The sequence below is a fragment of the Lingula anatina genome, chromosome 2 (genome assembly GCF_051362555.1).
Source record: "Lingula anatina isolate TDL-2025a chromosome 2, LinAna3.0, whole genome shotgun sequence".
Lineage (NCBI taxonomy): Eukaryota > Metazoa > Brachiopoda > Lingulata > Lingulida > Lingulidae > Lingula > Lingula anatina.
In genome coordinates this window covers 47,001,960-47,017,617 of record NC_141768.1, presented here as the reverse complement: position 1 = coordinate 47,017,617, position 15,658 = coordinate 47,001,960, and the positions used below count along the sequence as shown (strand labels likewise).

Here is a 15,658-nt window from a genome sequence, read left to right as displayed (position 1 = left end):
TGCATTCAAGCGTTCTAGTATTTATAAAACATGAATGATAATGAAAGAGGAATAAGGAAATAACATAATACTTATATTATGCTTATATTATAATATTGAAATTAAATGAGGTGCATTGACATAGGCGCAATGACAATCCAACTACAACGTGCAACAGGGGGAAGTCTGGCTGTATGATCATACAATATACGAAAGTACGGTCAATTAAAAGTGTAAATCATCAGTTAAAGAGGAGGGGGTCTTACTATAGCTCGCTATCTATTGTTAAGCCCGACTGTTATTATCTCTCGAACAAGCTTAAAGCATGCCTATACAATTACTGTCTCCGGCTGCCGTTCAGAAACACCATGTCGAACATATTTTGCTACAGTGAGAAACGTGGTACACTAGCGACTTGTTTTAGATCACTCAAGAAAGGATGCATACGTGCGACACCAGAAGAAAAACAATCAAGTATGCATCTGATCCATTAATAGTAATTGCACAGTGCATGTTACTAGACCTTTGTCCTAACTCAGTAGTTAGGAATAGGATGTTTGGATAAAAAGCTTCTATTCAACTCGCTTAGACCTAGGGCGTGATGCTATCATCCGATGAAACACGTAACTGAAACCTCTACCTGAACCTGAAGTCCCTTTAGCTGAAACAAAAACTGCCCCTTGAACATGTCCATTTTTTAATCGTCAAATGATTTGTGATTTCATTGAACGTCTTTGATCGAAAGCTTTCAAGTGACAATAACCGAACCGTGTGTTGATTATTTATTAAAGCGTAATTAAGTTTATTCAACATGATCTATTTTGTAAATGATACTTGCCAAGATTGAGCTTGGATTGATCACCGTCACTATTTAGCTACTCGCCTATAATGCGTGCTGAACGACAGACAACTTAAAAATATTATCTGTGTAAATGTGCAAATGAACGCATTTAGTTAAAATATAACGAAGCCGGCATTTAATCCATCGAACATATTTATATTTGTTCTTTTAAAACCAGTGTAAGGTTTACGCCAAATCAAAGCAAGCCTTGCAGACTGGTTTTGTTTAAACTGTCGTGCATCAAGTAAACCTAAGTAAAGCCTGTTTCTACTTCGCAGTGCTCATCCCAGCCATAAAACTGCATGAAGGATAACAAGACTCCGTAGACCTGTGCTTCAGGTTTCCAGGAGTCCCGTGTAACACAATCGAAGGCCTGAGAGTAATACATATATGAGGCCGTGTATGAAAGATTTAACAAATTAGAAATTCAAGAATTTAAACATGCTAGGTACATGCACATCACTTAATAAGTCATTTCACAAAAATCGCATCTAATTGTTTAGATTAACCTTTACTTTTATCGATCTCATCCCATTGTCTCAACCACCTAAAAGAAATATAGAGAACATGAGGAAAAGTAACACGTTTACATGCAGGCGAAGGAGTTATACTTCAATATTAATCGCCAAAAATATCAACAGCGACTAAAGACCGTTGCCTGTCTTTCACACTTTTACACAAACACACGAAGGATTAATAAAGGGAGTCGCGGCGCGATATCTATCTCTTTCATTCGAACAAGCAAAGGGCTGACCCGAAGTAAGCTTTCTATACTAATGTCCTTTTTATTGTATATTGTAATTACTCTACTTGCTCGCCTCCATTGTCTTGTAAAAGTGACAAAGAATGTGTTGTATTCACACACGAGTTGAAAGAACTTTGCATAACTCCTTTGCCTTAAGTTGCATAATGTCTTTCTCAAGGTTATAATCAGTGTGAAGAGGGTGTCTTGCCTCATTTAAAAAGGGTGTTGTTCTTCATACTAGTTGTTGCTTAACTTATGCTAATCTTAAACTTTTATGTACCAATATGGTTTTAATAAATCGCCAAAATTATGAATTTACCTCTGGCTTTCACTTCGCCCTGCTATATAAATGAACAAATGTTGCAGATCGTAACAAAAAACTTTCTTATAGTGTTTTATGACATATATGATTTACACATTTGATAGTGAAACACTCCTCGACTTTAACGAATCACCTGACGTACAGTGGTCGGAATAATTTTGTTTCCGTTGTACACCGGTGTAACCACGTTCGAAATGTTTTAATCCCTATCTTGTGAATAGAAGGGGGCGGACAAACAATGGAGGGCCGTATAAATCCCTTCAAAATTCGAACGCACAAACACAATAGCTTAGGTGGAATAACACAATACTTAATGCGTGTGAACCCCATGACGCCGGTTTCTGTGGCCCAGCGCGAGCGTGACAATCCGCTGTAACTAGGTGTAATTAACAGCAGGATACATCAGCCAGAAGGTCCCTATTGTTTGTTGCGGCGATAGGATTATAGCTTGAAGAGGCTAAACCCATGCTAAGGCGTGCCACGCGAAGCGAACTGTCCTTTTGTTCACTAGTTTGGCACGCGCAGCTGGTTTTTAGTGTTGCTAACAAACTGCTAGTTAAATTTGTTATCAGTTATTTCATCCTATATGAAATTTCCGTAGTCAAAAATTGAACTAATTATTGTTTGTTTGGTTGAAATGCATGAGCGTCAGCATCAATCTGTCTCAAAAAATTCCTATTGCATTAATTTATAAATGTATAATTTATTTATGTACTTACGTTTTAATTTGAAATATCTGCATTCAAGCGTTCAAGTATTTATAAAACATGAATGATAATGAAAGAGGAATAAGGAAATAACATATTACTTATATTATGCTTATATTATAATATTGAAATTAAATGAGGTGCATTGACATAGGCGCAATGACAATCCAACTACAACGTGCAACAGGGGGAAGTCTGGCTGTATGATCATACAATATACGAAAGTACGGTCAATTAAAAGTGTAAATCATCAGTTAAACAGGAGGGGGTCTTACTATGGTCGCTATCTATTGTTAAACCCGACTGTTATTGTCTCTCGAACAAGCTTAAAGCATGCCTATACAATTACTATGTCTCCGGCTGCCGTTCAGAAACACCATGTCGAACGTATTTTGCTACAGTGAGAAACATGGTACACTAGCGACTTGTTTTAGATCACTCAAGAAAGGATGCATACGTGCGACACCAGAGGAAAAACAATCAAGTATGCGTCTGATCCATTAATAGTAATTGCACAGTGCATGTTACTAGACCTTTGTCCTAACTCAGTAGTTAGGAATAGGATGTTTGGATAAAAAGCTTCTATTCAACTCGCTTAGACCTAGGGCGTGATGCTATCATCCGATGAAACACGTAACTGCACCCTCTACCTGAACCTGAAGTCCCTTTATCTGAAACAAAAACTGCCCCTTGAACATGTCCATTTTTTAATCGTCAAATGATTTGTGATTTCATTGAACGTCTTTGATCGAAAGCTTTCAAGTGACAATAACCGAACCATGTGTTGATTATTTATTAAAGCGTAATTAAGTTTATTCAACATGATCTATTTTGTAAACGATACTTGCCAAGATTGAGCTTGGATTGATCACCGTCACTATTTAGCTACTCGCCTATAATGCGTGCCGAACGACAGACAACTTAAAAATATTATCTGTGTAACTGTGCAAATGCAAATGTTAAAATATAACAAAGCCGGCATCTAATCCATCGAACATATTTATATTTGTTCTTTTTAAACCAGTGTAAGGGTAACGCCAAATCAAAGCAAGCCTTGCAGAATGGTTTTGTTTAAACTGTCGTGCATCAAGTAAAGCTAAGTAAAGCCTGATTCTACTTCGCAGTGTTCATCCCAGCCATAAAACTGCATGAAGGATAACAAGACTCCGTAGACCTGTGCTTCAGGTTTCCAGGAGTCCCGTGTAACACACTAATATCGAAGGCCTGAGAGTAATACATATATGAGGCCGTGTATGAAAGATTTAACAAATTAGAAATTCAAGAATTTAAACATGCTAGGTACATGCACATCACTTAATAAGTCATTTCACAAAAATCGCATCTAATTGTTTAGATTAACCTTTACTTTTATCGATCTCATCCCATTGTCTCAACCACCTAAAAGAAATATAGAGAACATGAGGAAAAGTAACACGTTTACATGCAGGCGAAGGAGTTATACTTCAATATTAATCGCGAACAATATCAACAGCGACTAAAGACCGTTGCCTGTCTTTCACACTTTTACACAAACACACGAAGGTTTAATAAAGGGAGTCGCGGCGCGATATCTACAGGTATCTCTTTCATTCGAACAAGCAAAGGGCTGACCCGAAGTAAGCTTTCTATACTAATGTCCTTTTTATTGTGTATTGTAATTACTCTACTTGCTCGCCTCCATTGTCTTGTAAAAGTGACAAAGAATGTGTTGTATTCACACACGAGATGAAAGAACTCCTTTACCTTAAGTTGCATAATGTCTTTCTCAAGGTTATAATCAGTGTGAAGAGGGTGTCTTGCCTCATTTAAAAAGGGTGTTGTTCTTCATACTGGTTGTTGCTTAACTTATGCTAATCTTAAACTTTTATGTACCAATATGGTTTTAATAAATCGCTAAAATTATTAATTTAATGAACATTGTGTATCAAACGTTTTGATACGATTTAAATAAATGGACGAGGAGGATTACGGTATTAGGTTCTATTTACCTCTGGCTTTAACTTCGCCCTGCTATATAAATGAACAAATGTTGCAGATCGTAACAAAAAACTTTCTTATAGTGTTTTATGACATATATGATTTACACATTTGATAGTGAAACACTCCTCGACTTTAACGAATCACCTGACGTAAACTGTCTACCCGCGCTCCCCGAAAAAAACTGTTTCTTTTAATTTTGAAATGAATTGCTTTTAAGGCAAAGAAGTCCATTAAACCCTTTAGTCTCAATATCATTGTACAGCATGTTGTAATCGATATTTAAAAAAGTTAATTTTTGTACTCCGCTTTCATCGAGGATACCTCAAGTTGAGGTTACAATTACGTCGCTCGCCTATGCTACTGGAATATATATTTAAGGACAAATTAAGCTTTGTAAAGTCCCTATTGTCACACACCATAGATACTTTATTTTGTCTTGAATGAAAAAAAAGCCTCAAATTATCGTTTTGTGCTTAAACCTTTCATTACTTGAACCAAGATCTGTACTATAGCTACCAAGACGTACATGCATCAAGTTGGGTCTGCTGGGGGAGGGGAGCATTTAAATGATAAACGAGGAAGTCTACCTGCAAAAGCAGCAGCAGTGGTTTAAATAATCGCTATCTAGACTCCTTTTTCTTTGACAGCAACATAAAAAGTGTTTAGGGAGAGAGTCACACAAAGACCCGACGTTGTTTTGTCTTCAGCATTTCCTCTTCCTTGTTATCTGCAATTACTATCGTCAATTAATGAAATCGAGAAAGCAATTAAGTGACGGCACATTGAATATAGTCACTAGGTGCATTTCGCTGAGTGTTTACAAGATCTAGCGACACATTTTATCGCCACGCGTTCTAGTTTGATTAGTTTAGGAAATTAAACAGTTACTCTGTCGGCTCTCCGTCATTGCTATGAATGTGACATCAAATTTAGTCCAAAATATTAGTAAATTCAGAATTATTAGCTAAAACGTAAATTGCCCTAATTTGTCAGATAATCAAAAATGCCGGTGATCCACGCGGAGGGTGCGCTTTCCTGAAGGTAGCGGCGACGAACGGCGACGATATTTTTCTGAATAGTGAACCTTTATTAGTTACGAAAAGCCCCCTTTTCAACAGGCGCGTTTTATTAATTACTTCATGTCACAAAGTTAATTTATACAGGCAAAACTTTATTTTAAGGAAATAGTTTCACGAAATGAACGAGAGTAAAATATTAGTCGGCACAAATATAAGGCATACAACAATGAGTCATGTTATGGATCATGTTATGGGCCTTGTCGGATTATAATGGCATACCTTGATGCAAAACAGTCTATCGTTTCTTCCACCGCGAGTCCCTTTATTTAATGTAATGTATTACTCATTACCCGTTTCATTTGACACTCTCTCTTTTTATCTCCCTTCCCCTTTCTCTTGTTAGAAGGAGGGTACATAATTAAGCACTCAAAATCTGCACCACCAATCTTCAGAAAAACAGAAGTCAACGAACCAGTGGGCTGATCCACAACATCTGACACAGCAGAATGAATCAAATAACAGCTAGCACAAATTTATATGCAGTTAGCTATAGTGTCACTACATACATAATCAGCTGCACGCGCGAAGCTGTTGAACAAAAGGATAGTTCGCTACGGGAGACCGTTTGTTTACATAAGTACTCTAAGGGGGCGTGGCTACCCAGGCGACCAAGGGATTAGGCTAGTTACTATATGCCGTCAACAATCGTTTAGCGACCCTATCATTATACACTCTCTCTATTGTATTTTCCACCGCATTAATCGCAGTGTAATCTTCAAATGGTCCACGGGGTAAATGTACACATTCTTAATCCGAGTACGGTAAACTGTCTACCCGCGCTCCCCGAAAAAAACGGTTTCTTTTAATTTTGAAATGAATTGCTTTTAAGGCAAAGAAGTCCATTAAACCCTTTAGTCTCAATATCATTGTACAGCATGTTGTAAACGATATTTAAAAAAGTTAATTTTTGTACTCCGCTTTCATCGAGGATACCTCAAGTTGAGGTTACAATTACGTCGCTCGCCTATGCTACTGGAATATATATTTAAGGACAAATTAAGGTTTGTAAAGTCCCTATTGTTACACACCATAGATACTTTATTTTGTCTTGAATGAAAAAATAGCCTCAAACTATCGTTTTGTGCTTAAACCTTTCATTACTTGAACCAAGATCTGTACTATAGCTACCAAGACGTACATGCATCAAGTTGGGTCTGCTGGGGGAGGGGAGCATTTAAATGCTAAACGAGGTAGTCTACCTGCAAAAGCAGCAGCAGTGGTTTAAATAATCGCTATCTAGACTCCTTTTTCTTTGACAGCAACATAAAAAGTGTTTAGGGAGAAAGTCACACAAAGACCCGACGTTGTTTTGTCTTCAGCATTTCCTCTTCCTTGTTATCTGCAATTACTATCGTCAATTAATGAAATCGAGAAAGCAATTAAGTGACGGCACATTGAATATAGTCACTAGGTGCATTTCGCTGAGTGTTTACAAGATCTAGCGACACATTTTATCGCCACGCGTTCTAGTTTGATTAGTTTAGAAAATTAAACAGTTACTCTGGCGGCTCTCCGTCATTGCTATGAATCTGACATCGAATTTAGTCCAAAATATTAGTAAATTCAGAATTATTAGCTAAAACGTAAATTGCCATAATTTGTCAGATAATCAAAAATGCCGGTGATCCACGCGGAGGGTACGCTTTCCTGTAGGTAGCGGCGACGAACGGCGACGATATTTTTCTGAATAGTGATCCTTTATTAGTTACGAAAAGCCCCCTTTTCAACAGGCGCGTTTTATTTATTACTTCATGTCACAAAGTTAATTTATACAGGCAAAACTTTATTCAAGGAAATAGTTTCACGAAATGAACGAGAGTAAAATATAAGTCGGCACAAATATAAGGCATACAACAATGAGTCATGTTATGGATCATGTTATGGGCCATGTCGGATTATAATGGCATACCTTGATGCAAAACAGTCTATCGTTTCTTCCACCGCGAGTCCCTTTATTTAATGTAATGTATTACTCATTACCCGTTTCATTGGACATTCTCTCTTTTTATCTCCCTTCCCCTTTCTCTTGTTAGAAGGAGGGTAAATAATTAAGCACTCAAAATCTGCACCACCAATCTTCAGAAAAACATAAGTCAACGAACCAGTGGGCTGATCCACAACATCCGACACAGCAGAATGAATCAAATAACAGCTAGCACAAATTTATATGCAGTTAGCTATAGTGTCACTACATACATAATCAGCTGCACGCGCGAAGCTGTTGAACAAAAGGATAGTTCGCTACGGGAGACCGTTTGTTTACATAAGTACTCTAAGGGGGCGTGGCTACCCAGGCGACCAGGGGATTAGGCTAGTTGCTATATGCCGTCAATAATCGTTTAGCGACCCTATCATTATGCACTTTCTCTATTGTATTTTCCACCGCATTAATCGCAGTGTAATCTTCAAATGGTCCACGGGGTAAATGTACACATTCTTAATCCTAGTACGGGTATATTGTACACTCCATGTTTTTGCCAAAGATGGACTCAACAATAGGCTTAATGCAATTGCACATACACGTAACACATGTATAACTAAAATAGAATTGAATTGTTGAAATGGTGTTTTCATCTTTGTTCAACAGATTCCTATTGCTATTAACAAATGGAGCTCTGCAATACACTGCATACCTGTAATTTTTGCATCTTTTCCATCCCCAAAACCCGCATTTGGCATGGTAAGAAACTGTTGTCATTCTGCTTGCTCTCACATAGGCATATGTCACCATGGACGACTGATCTGAACACACACTCCTGTAATGTTACATGTCTTTAAATGCACCAAAGTACAGCAATGATTATTCAATGACATTTTTCGCAAGTTCATGGTTACACCCATTTCATGAACATGCATTGCAACAATACCAGTAGCTAACATTTTTATATCACGCTCTACGTACAAACGTATCGTCTTTTATGCGGTTACTACAAAAGCCAAGACAATAATACATGGTCATACAAAAACGCTGTGCACCTGTTTTACCTGAATGCATAAAGATGCTGTCTTGTGTCTACTCTCAGTGGCCACCGTATTGAAAAAATAATTTCATTGGGAGTTGAAATTTTATTACCTTTTTCTCAGCGCAAAAACAACAATATTGGCATATTGGAATTGGATTGTATGAGTATCTTTTAAATATTGATTTTATATGTAAATTTACAGACCACACAATCATAAAATACCCGGTAACGTTCGATAGTTGTGGTGCCGAATTGCTTAATCTACTGAGGGATCTGGCTCATCTGGGTGCTCTCCTAAAAAAATTAGTACTCACCCTGAAAGACTTTCCACAACACAAACCACTGATAAAAGCACTGATATCCGCAATAGGACACCTGCTGACACCATGATGCCCTCTTAGGAGTTACATATAAAATCCACAGCTTATTTGTTCAAAGTTCCAAGCATCTATATACGACTGCTGGTAGATATGTTATTCTTCTGCAAGGTATTTCTTTATTTAGCATCACTTATGCACAGTAGTATTTCCTGTCAATGCGAAGCATCCCTATGGTATATTCCACAGTAAAAATTAAAGGAAAACAGGAACTGTGGTATCAGTAGAAGTTGGATTTGCATCAACGTTATTAATACCACGTGATTTTTTTTCTAGGCACCCGCGGAGTGCATCGATGAGCAGCCAGATGAACCCCCTTTTGGCCCAATTGCCGGTGTCACAACAGTTTGATTGATAATACCAAACATTCACTTCCTATCATGTGGCAACCATAAAATTACTTCATTATTAACTACGCAAGGAAAATAGTTCTAAGAGCAGTTTATCACGCTAGCGCTGCCAGTAAACCCAATTTCTTGAACACGTTTCTAACGCTAGCTCTTTAGTCTGCCTTGGACTCTACCACTGATATTTTGGGGGAAATCACGACTACCATTAAACTTACTCTTCAAAGATATTTATGACACGGTGTCACCACAATTGTACAGGAACGACTGTACAAAGTGTATGTACAGTGTACAGTACCGCCAGAAATTATGTTAACATACTTGTGCCGTACGTGTACGTCACGCGTTTCTCAGTAGATATGCTCCCTTTCGCAGTTACATGTACATTGTTTATAAAAACAGCTTTGTCTATACTCTGTTTGGATTAATTTATAATACCTCATTACCTTCCGTTGTATGGTATTTCCTGAAAACACTTATACAGATGAAGATTGCATCTGACCGTGTCGTGCGTTTAAAGGTGCCCAGCGCAAGATTCCCCGCACATTCATATCAACGCATTTCCTGGAATAGAAGAACATTTTTTTCTCTCGTTAAACAATATTTGATAAAGTTTTGACATAAATTTGTAAGACTATGTGAAATTAAAAAGGTCGTAACCCGCGCTTGTTATGGTTTTTCAAACTCCGTCATAACCTCCAGCTTTGACCTCTGGATTCAAAACTGAATATTGTTGGCGACATTAGTTTATAATTGATTCATTTATCTGTGATTAAAAGTTCAAAAGTATTAGTAGTCTTAAGATAAATTCAAGAAGAGGTGCTTTATGTACTATAGATAAAATAAACGTTTGTTTATATAGATAGATAGATAGATAAAAAGGAATGGTAATTTAGAAACGAACGTTGTGGCCAACTAGTTAACCGCGGGGGGTGCTTCTAGCTGATGCACCGACAGGTACCCTACAAATGCCATAAGGGAAATATGCACCATACGGTGCTGGGTATGGCGACCAAACGAAGTAAAGATACTTTCTGGCGTTACTGTAAGTTTATACGAGAATAAATGATATTATTGATTAAATTCCTTTATTGATCCTGTATGCAATTTATTTTACTTGGTGTTGTTATTTTATCAAAGAACGGTGCCATGTTTAAGTGAAATGGAATGTAAGCCTATTTACTCACGTACCGCTTGTACTCTGTTTTCGTAGGCTTTACCCATGGCCTCGTCACACATCGATATTTTCATGGCCGTCATAAAATAGTCCACCCCCTTACTACATTGCTAACTGGTATAATATTCAACCTTAGAGATGTAAAACAACAAGATGGGGATCGCGATACTGTTCATACTTTGTTTTCCTGTTGTCCAACCATTCATTTTGTTCGAGGAAAACCACGACTACCACTACACTTACTCGTCCCAGGCAGACGTGTTCGGTTTACACAATGTGACAACAATTGTACAGGTAATATGTTGGGATTTGCTACAGTGAAGTCAGTGACTAAGAACAGAAACAAGGCTTTTGTTTGTGCAGTCACTGATAGTTGTACATCATGCCGACATTAACAACTACAATCTGGGCACATGAACATCTGTAATTAAATATTGTTTCCTAAGGCACTGATATGCATATAAAATATTTTTTTAATTATACATTTCTCTGTAAGACATGTTAATATGAGAAGACAGACGGTTAAAAAATCACATTTTTGGCCCAGCAAGGTACATGCTGTAATATTTTTCCAGTCCTCGGATAAAAATAATTTCTATATCTGTTTCCCATACAGTTGCGTAATGCAATTTACCTGAAAATGTTACGATGTGTGTGTGTGCTTTTATACTGTTATACTTTATACTTTCTTGTTTTATAGCTGCGGATTCGCTATGTGAATAACACAGATAATGGGGATCGTCTTCATCAGCTGTTCGTTGACAGCTTTTTCCAGAGGTCGCAAGAAGGTCATGGTAGGAATTTTTTTCTGACAATTTCTGTCATGGCAAAGATATAGGCACTGTATTGAATAGAGTAGATACGTTAAATAAGATATACTATATCGACAACAGGTAAAGACTCAGTTCCTCGGAGAACGCGATCATATAAACGTCTTGCTGCAAAAGTTTTGATAAACACCTTACAATATTTGCGGTCGTTAATAAAGTCGCCTTCTTTTTCTTCAGCGTCTGATAATCCGTTGAGATGGGATTTTAATCAACCGTAGGTATTTAATCGACAAACCGTAATTAGCTCTTCCTGGAGATTTGATAATTGCAGAAACACAATAATATTAATTGTGATAGGTGGACAGAAAATGTGTTCATTTAGTTTTGTTGCAAACAATGTGCGTCTGTGATAACATATATATTTCGCACGGGGAAATTAATTGTGTTTTTTTTAATATTGGATTTATTTTCTGATTAAAATCAGTACCTCGAATCGTTCAAATTAACTTTATTCCGTTACTTTATTGATATACTTGATTGGTTCACTGTTTTTGTATTACATGTATTGGTTGCTTCCCCACTTCCGTTACTTCAGATTTTTCTTCACCTCCAAACCATCTGGTCTGATCGATCTCATCTACCACAATGCTGACGACAAGGACGAGCTGATTATGTTGAAGAAGGCGCTTGCCAGCAGTCTCTCCGCTCACGTACAGGTATTGTTCCGCAGGGCCATGGAATTCTCAAAATATGTTCCGAACTATGGTAAAGAAAACCGTCGAAACTTTCGTGGGCAATTAATAAAATATTTTTATAATTTATGTTTTTTGGAATGATTGTATTATTTGTTTGGCTTCTTTTATGCAGATTGGAAGTATAGTGAAGTACATGTACGTGAAAGTAAGCCTTTGGATTCCTACTTGTTTACATTGTATAATTCTTATAACTTAAAGTAGTGGCGTTATACGGTGATTATTTGTCCCTCCTTAGCTTCAAGATGCAGAAACATGGCATTACAACCGGAACGAGACCGATCACACAGGTAAGATTTGTACGTGTAGCTGTTCAGTCTGTTTTTCTTTTTATCGGTACATTCTGTTTTTTCTTTTATTCAGTAAACACACACTTTGGTCAATAGACTCTATATAAACATATACACATATACACGCACTTGCATGCAACTTTATTGGGATTCTATAGGTGAAGCAGAACAATGGTACGAGTTATCCCGAATACCTGATGGTATCCATCTACGACGTCAACATCGTAGTTTACGTGACGTGGAGAGACAACATGACAAGGTACAATATTTGTTTCAAGTCATATGTGCATGTGCTGAAGGATAAACCATATTGTAGTATATACAGTGTTAGGCAGACGTACGTCTTCAACTTATATTATTAAACTTAATTATTATAATATTAATTTCGTATTTAATCATCTGATATGATAATTCCGTATTGTGTGATGTCAAATTTAGCGGACTGTGAATCATGAAATAAAATTAAATCGAAAGTCAGTAGACAGTTATTCCATTGATTGATTCTGTATCATTTAATTTTTATTTATCAATTTATATTGATTTAGACGATGAAAATACACCGCACGGGCCACGTTGAGCATGTATTGGCCGTTGACAAGATACTGTTGAAAGACCAAACACCTCCAGAAAAACGCCAAAATCTCCAAAGGTAAGTGAACTATGTGAAATGTCTAACATTGTGCAACAAGTAGAATTTCAAAATATTCTAGATTTTGCATGCTATTTAGTATATGTTTGTATTCGCGGAAAATCGTAGTGTTTCTTCAACATTTTAATACGATCAATTCGTTTCCACGCGTTTTAAAATTGTAACCAAGAGGCAATAGGTACTATAGTAGTTATGTTCACCGTCTACGTTTGACATGAAACTCCTTTATTGTAGTAGGACACCTGTGCCAGGAGAGAGTATCATAAAAGAAGATATTAGTGGCGGTAAGTATAAGGTTAATCTTCTGACACGAAAATATTTTATAACGACTGGCCATTCTGCCGGAAATGCACACATGTACAAAACATGTGTATACAATATGCCGCTTCTCGCCTGCAATATTCCCTTGATACCGTTCTTCAGTCTTATCTTGTTAGTTGTCACTCTTATTTCATTGTTGGCAACTTCTGTTAAAGGTCAGTTTATAAGCAACCCGCTCTTTTTCCTCTTCCGGCGACAACAAGATTGAGCTACTCACCACTACAGAATCTTGAGCACATTTCATTTTGCAACTAATTAAATTCAATTTATTTATCTACGATCTGATGAAATGATTATATATGTATTATTCCATGTCCCCCTGATAAGATTAACAATATTTTATTTGCTTGTAGATTTCCCGGATATTGAAACAACGTCCAGAAGCGAAGTTCAATTAAAAAAGAAAAGGTAATTATGTGGAGGTAGCAGGTTAGCTTTCGATAAGAAAAAAGGTGTGGAGTAAAAGCAGGCGATCATTCAACAACGTTTTTCTTATCCCGCGATTTCGTCAAAAAGACACGTATGTCTGAATTTTACATTTAAGAGTTTTAATTACGAAATGTATCATATTTCAAAATGCTTTCAAAGACTGTCAATCCTTACAGGCCGTCTGTTTTATTTGTTTTAACGTTTAGTGTAAATGCTATATTACAGAAAGTTGGCACCAAAGGAATACACACATGCTACGTTAAGTGGTCTGACTAAGGATAGTATTGAAGTTCCAAAGGTACACCCATTTATCTCATCATAGCCGATGAAATTTTGAATGTTTTAGCCCTGCGTACATGTATATGTTATTTGTAAAAAATGCATCTTTACTTTTGGGGCACAATTAAACCACCTTTGGCCACAATGCGTTTTGACACACAAACTGTTTGATGGCCGTTAACAAACCAACTTTTCATTGGACTTTAGTAAACATTGTATTTTTATAGAACCGTTTATTATTATTATTATTGTACAGTGTAAATGGACAGTGGATATATTTTTGTTGTCGGTTTTAAGCCTGCAAGTAATACTAATGTTGATTGTGCTTTATATAGCTTCTGTGCGCACACACATGTATACTGTACATACAGTGCGATGCAGTAGACTTGTCTAATTATTGTACGATAGTTACACTACGCAAAGTATGAACCAAAGCCATTGTTCCCACAGTATATTATAAATTTTTCCGCACTTGTTTTCATTATATTTTGTAGCAAAAGACCGTTTATGTAAGCCTGGAGGAAGCAAGGCCTCATATCGGAGAGGCGTTATCTTGCATTCATAACTACACAAATAAGCGTGAGTACTTTTTTGCGTGTTTTTAAGTACATACACCCAGTCGTATATTAGTTCTAATTTTAACCGAATGTGAAAATCAGATGTGTAATATAAATCCACTATTAGATTTAAACGAGTTCGCAAAATTCTGTAGAATATGTGCAAGTAACTGTTGTGGGATAAACACACGTAAACTACGCCCTGAATACAGTTCGATACGGCACCTAGAGAGGTGCTCAAGGAGAAGTTTGGAAGACAAATAATTCCGCCCGTTTTCTTATATTAAATTCAAAAACTTCAGAACGGGAGGTTGTGAGCGCCATGGCGTGCCTTAATCCCCTGGGGCGCTTTGGGAGACGTTAAACCTATGATGTTACTTTTATGTTTTTAAACAGATGCAGCGGGGAGGGTTGATTGTGTGGTAACTCTTCGAAAACATTTAAAGCAGTTGAGCCCCAGTGACTTGGTGCAACTTGGGGAGCAGTATCTTAAGGACCGATGTCCAGTCAATGATACTGTATGTCAAGATGACCGCCACCTGTTCATCGACTTGATCATCCGTCTGGAGACCAAGGAGGCTCAGCAGTTAATTGTGCAACATGTTCTTAGTGTAGTCGACCTACACGAGGAGGAGATCCAACGCACGATGTACCATATGCATGCCTTAAAGTCACCGACTTCGGTGAGTAATCATGAAATCAGGTAGCAGTTTCACCGTGCAGGCACTGCACCTAATTAGAATTATGCAGATATATATGATATGGATTTGAATTGAACAATGTTTAAAATGAGGGCTTTTAAACTTCTGTTCAAAATATTACCTGATTCTTTTATACAAGATTGCATTTGTAAAAAAATAAAAATAATAAAATAAAAAACAACCATTAATGGTTAGTTATGTATCACACTCATTACGCTGTACCATGCATTTGCAGGATCTTATTTCAACAGTAGCCAAACTCTGTTTTGGACCACTGAAGGAAAATATAGGTAATGCACCACTTTTAATGTTTACATTTACCGTACATGAAGATGAAATACCTTTGATATATTCTCTTACCCAAGCAAGGTTGTTGCCCTGCTTCGTAAGTAG

The 15,658-nt window shown here is 37.1% G+C and overlaps 1 protein-coding gene across 2 annotated transcripts in view; it reads right to left on the bottom strand.

The window, feature by feature from the left end:
• LOC106155675 (uncharacterized) overlaps positions 1-9,533 on the bottom strand; it is a 29,383-nt gene extending 19,850 nt beyond the window's left edge. For both annotated transcript variants that reach the window (XM_087004910.1, XM_013530609.3), the window contains exons 1-2: positions 8,931-9,533; positions 8,287-8,409 (exon numbers count right to left, since the gene is read on the bottom strand). In XM_087004910.1, the coding sequence (XP_086861036.1) occupies positions 8,287-8,409; positions 8,931-9,004 (197 nt within the window). In that variant the 5' untranslated portion in view covers positions 9,005-9,533. The remainder of the gene's footprint in view (positions 1-8,286; positions 8,410-8,930) is intronic.
• Between the last annotated feature and the right edge of the window lie 6,125 nt (positions 9,534-15,658).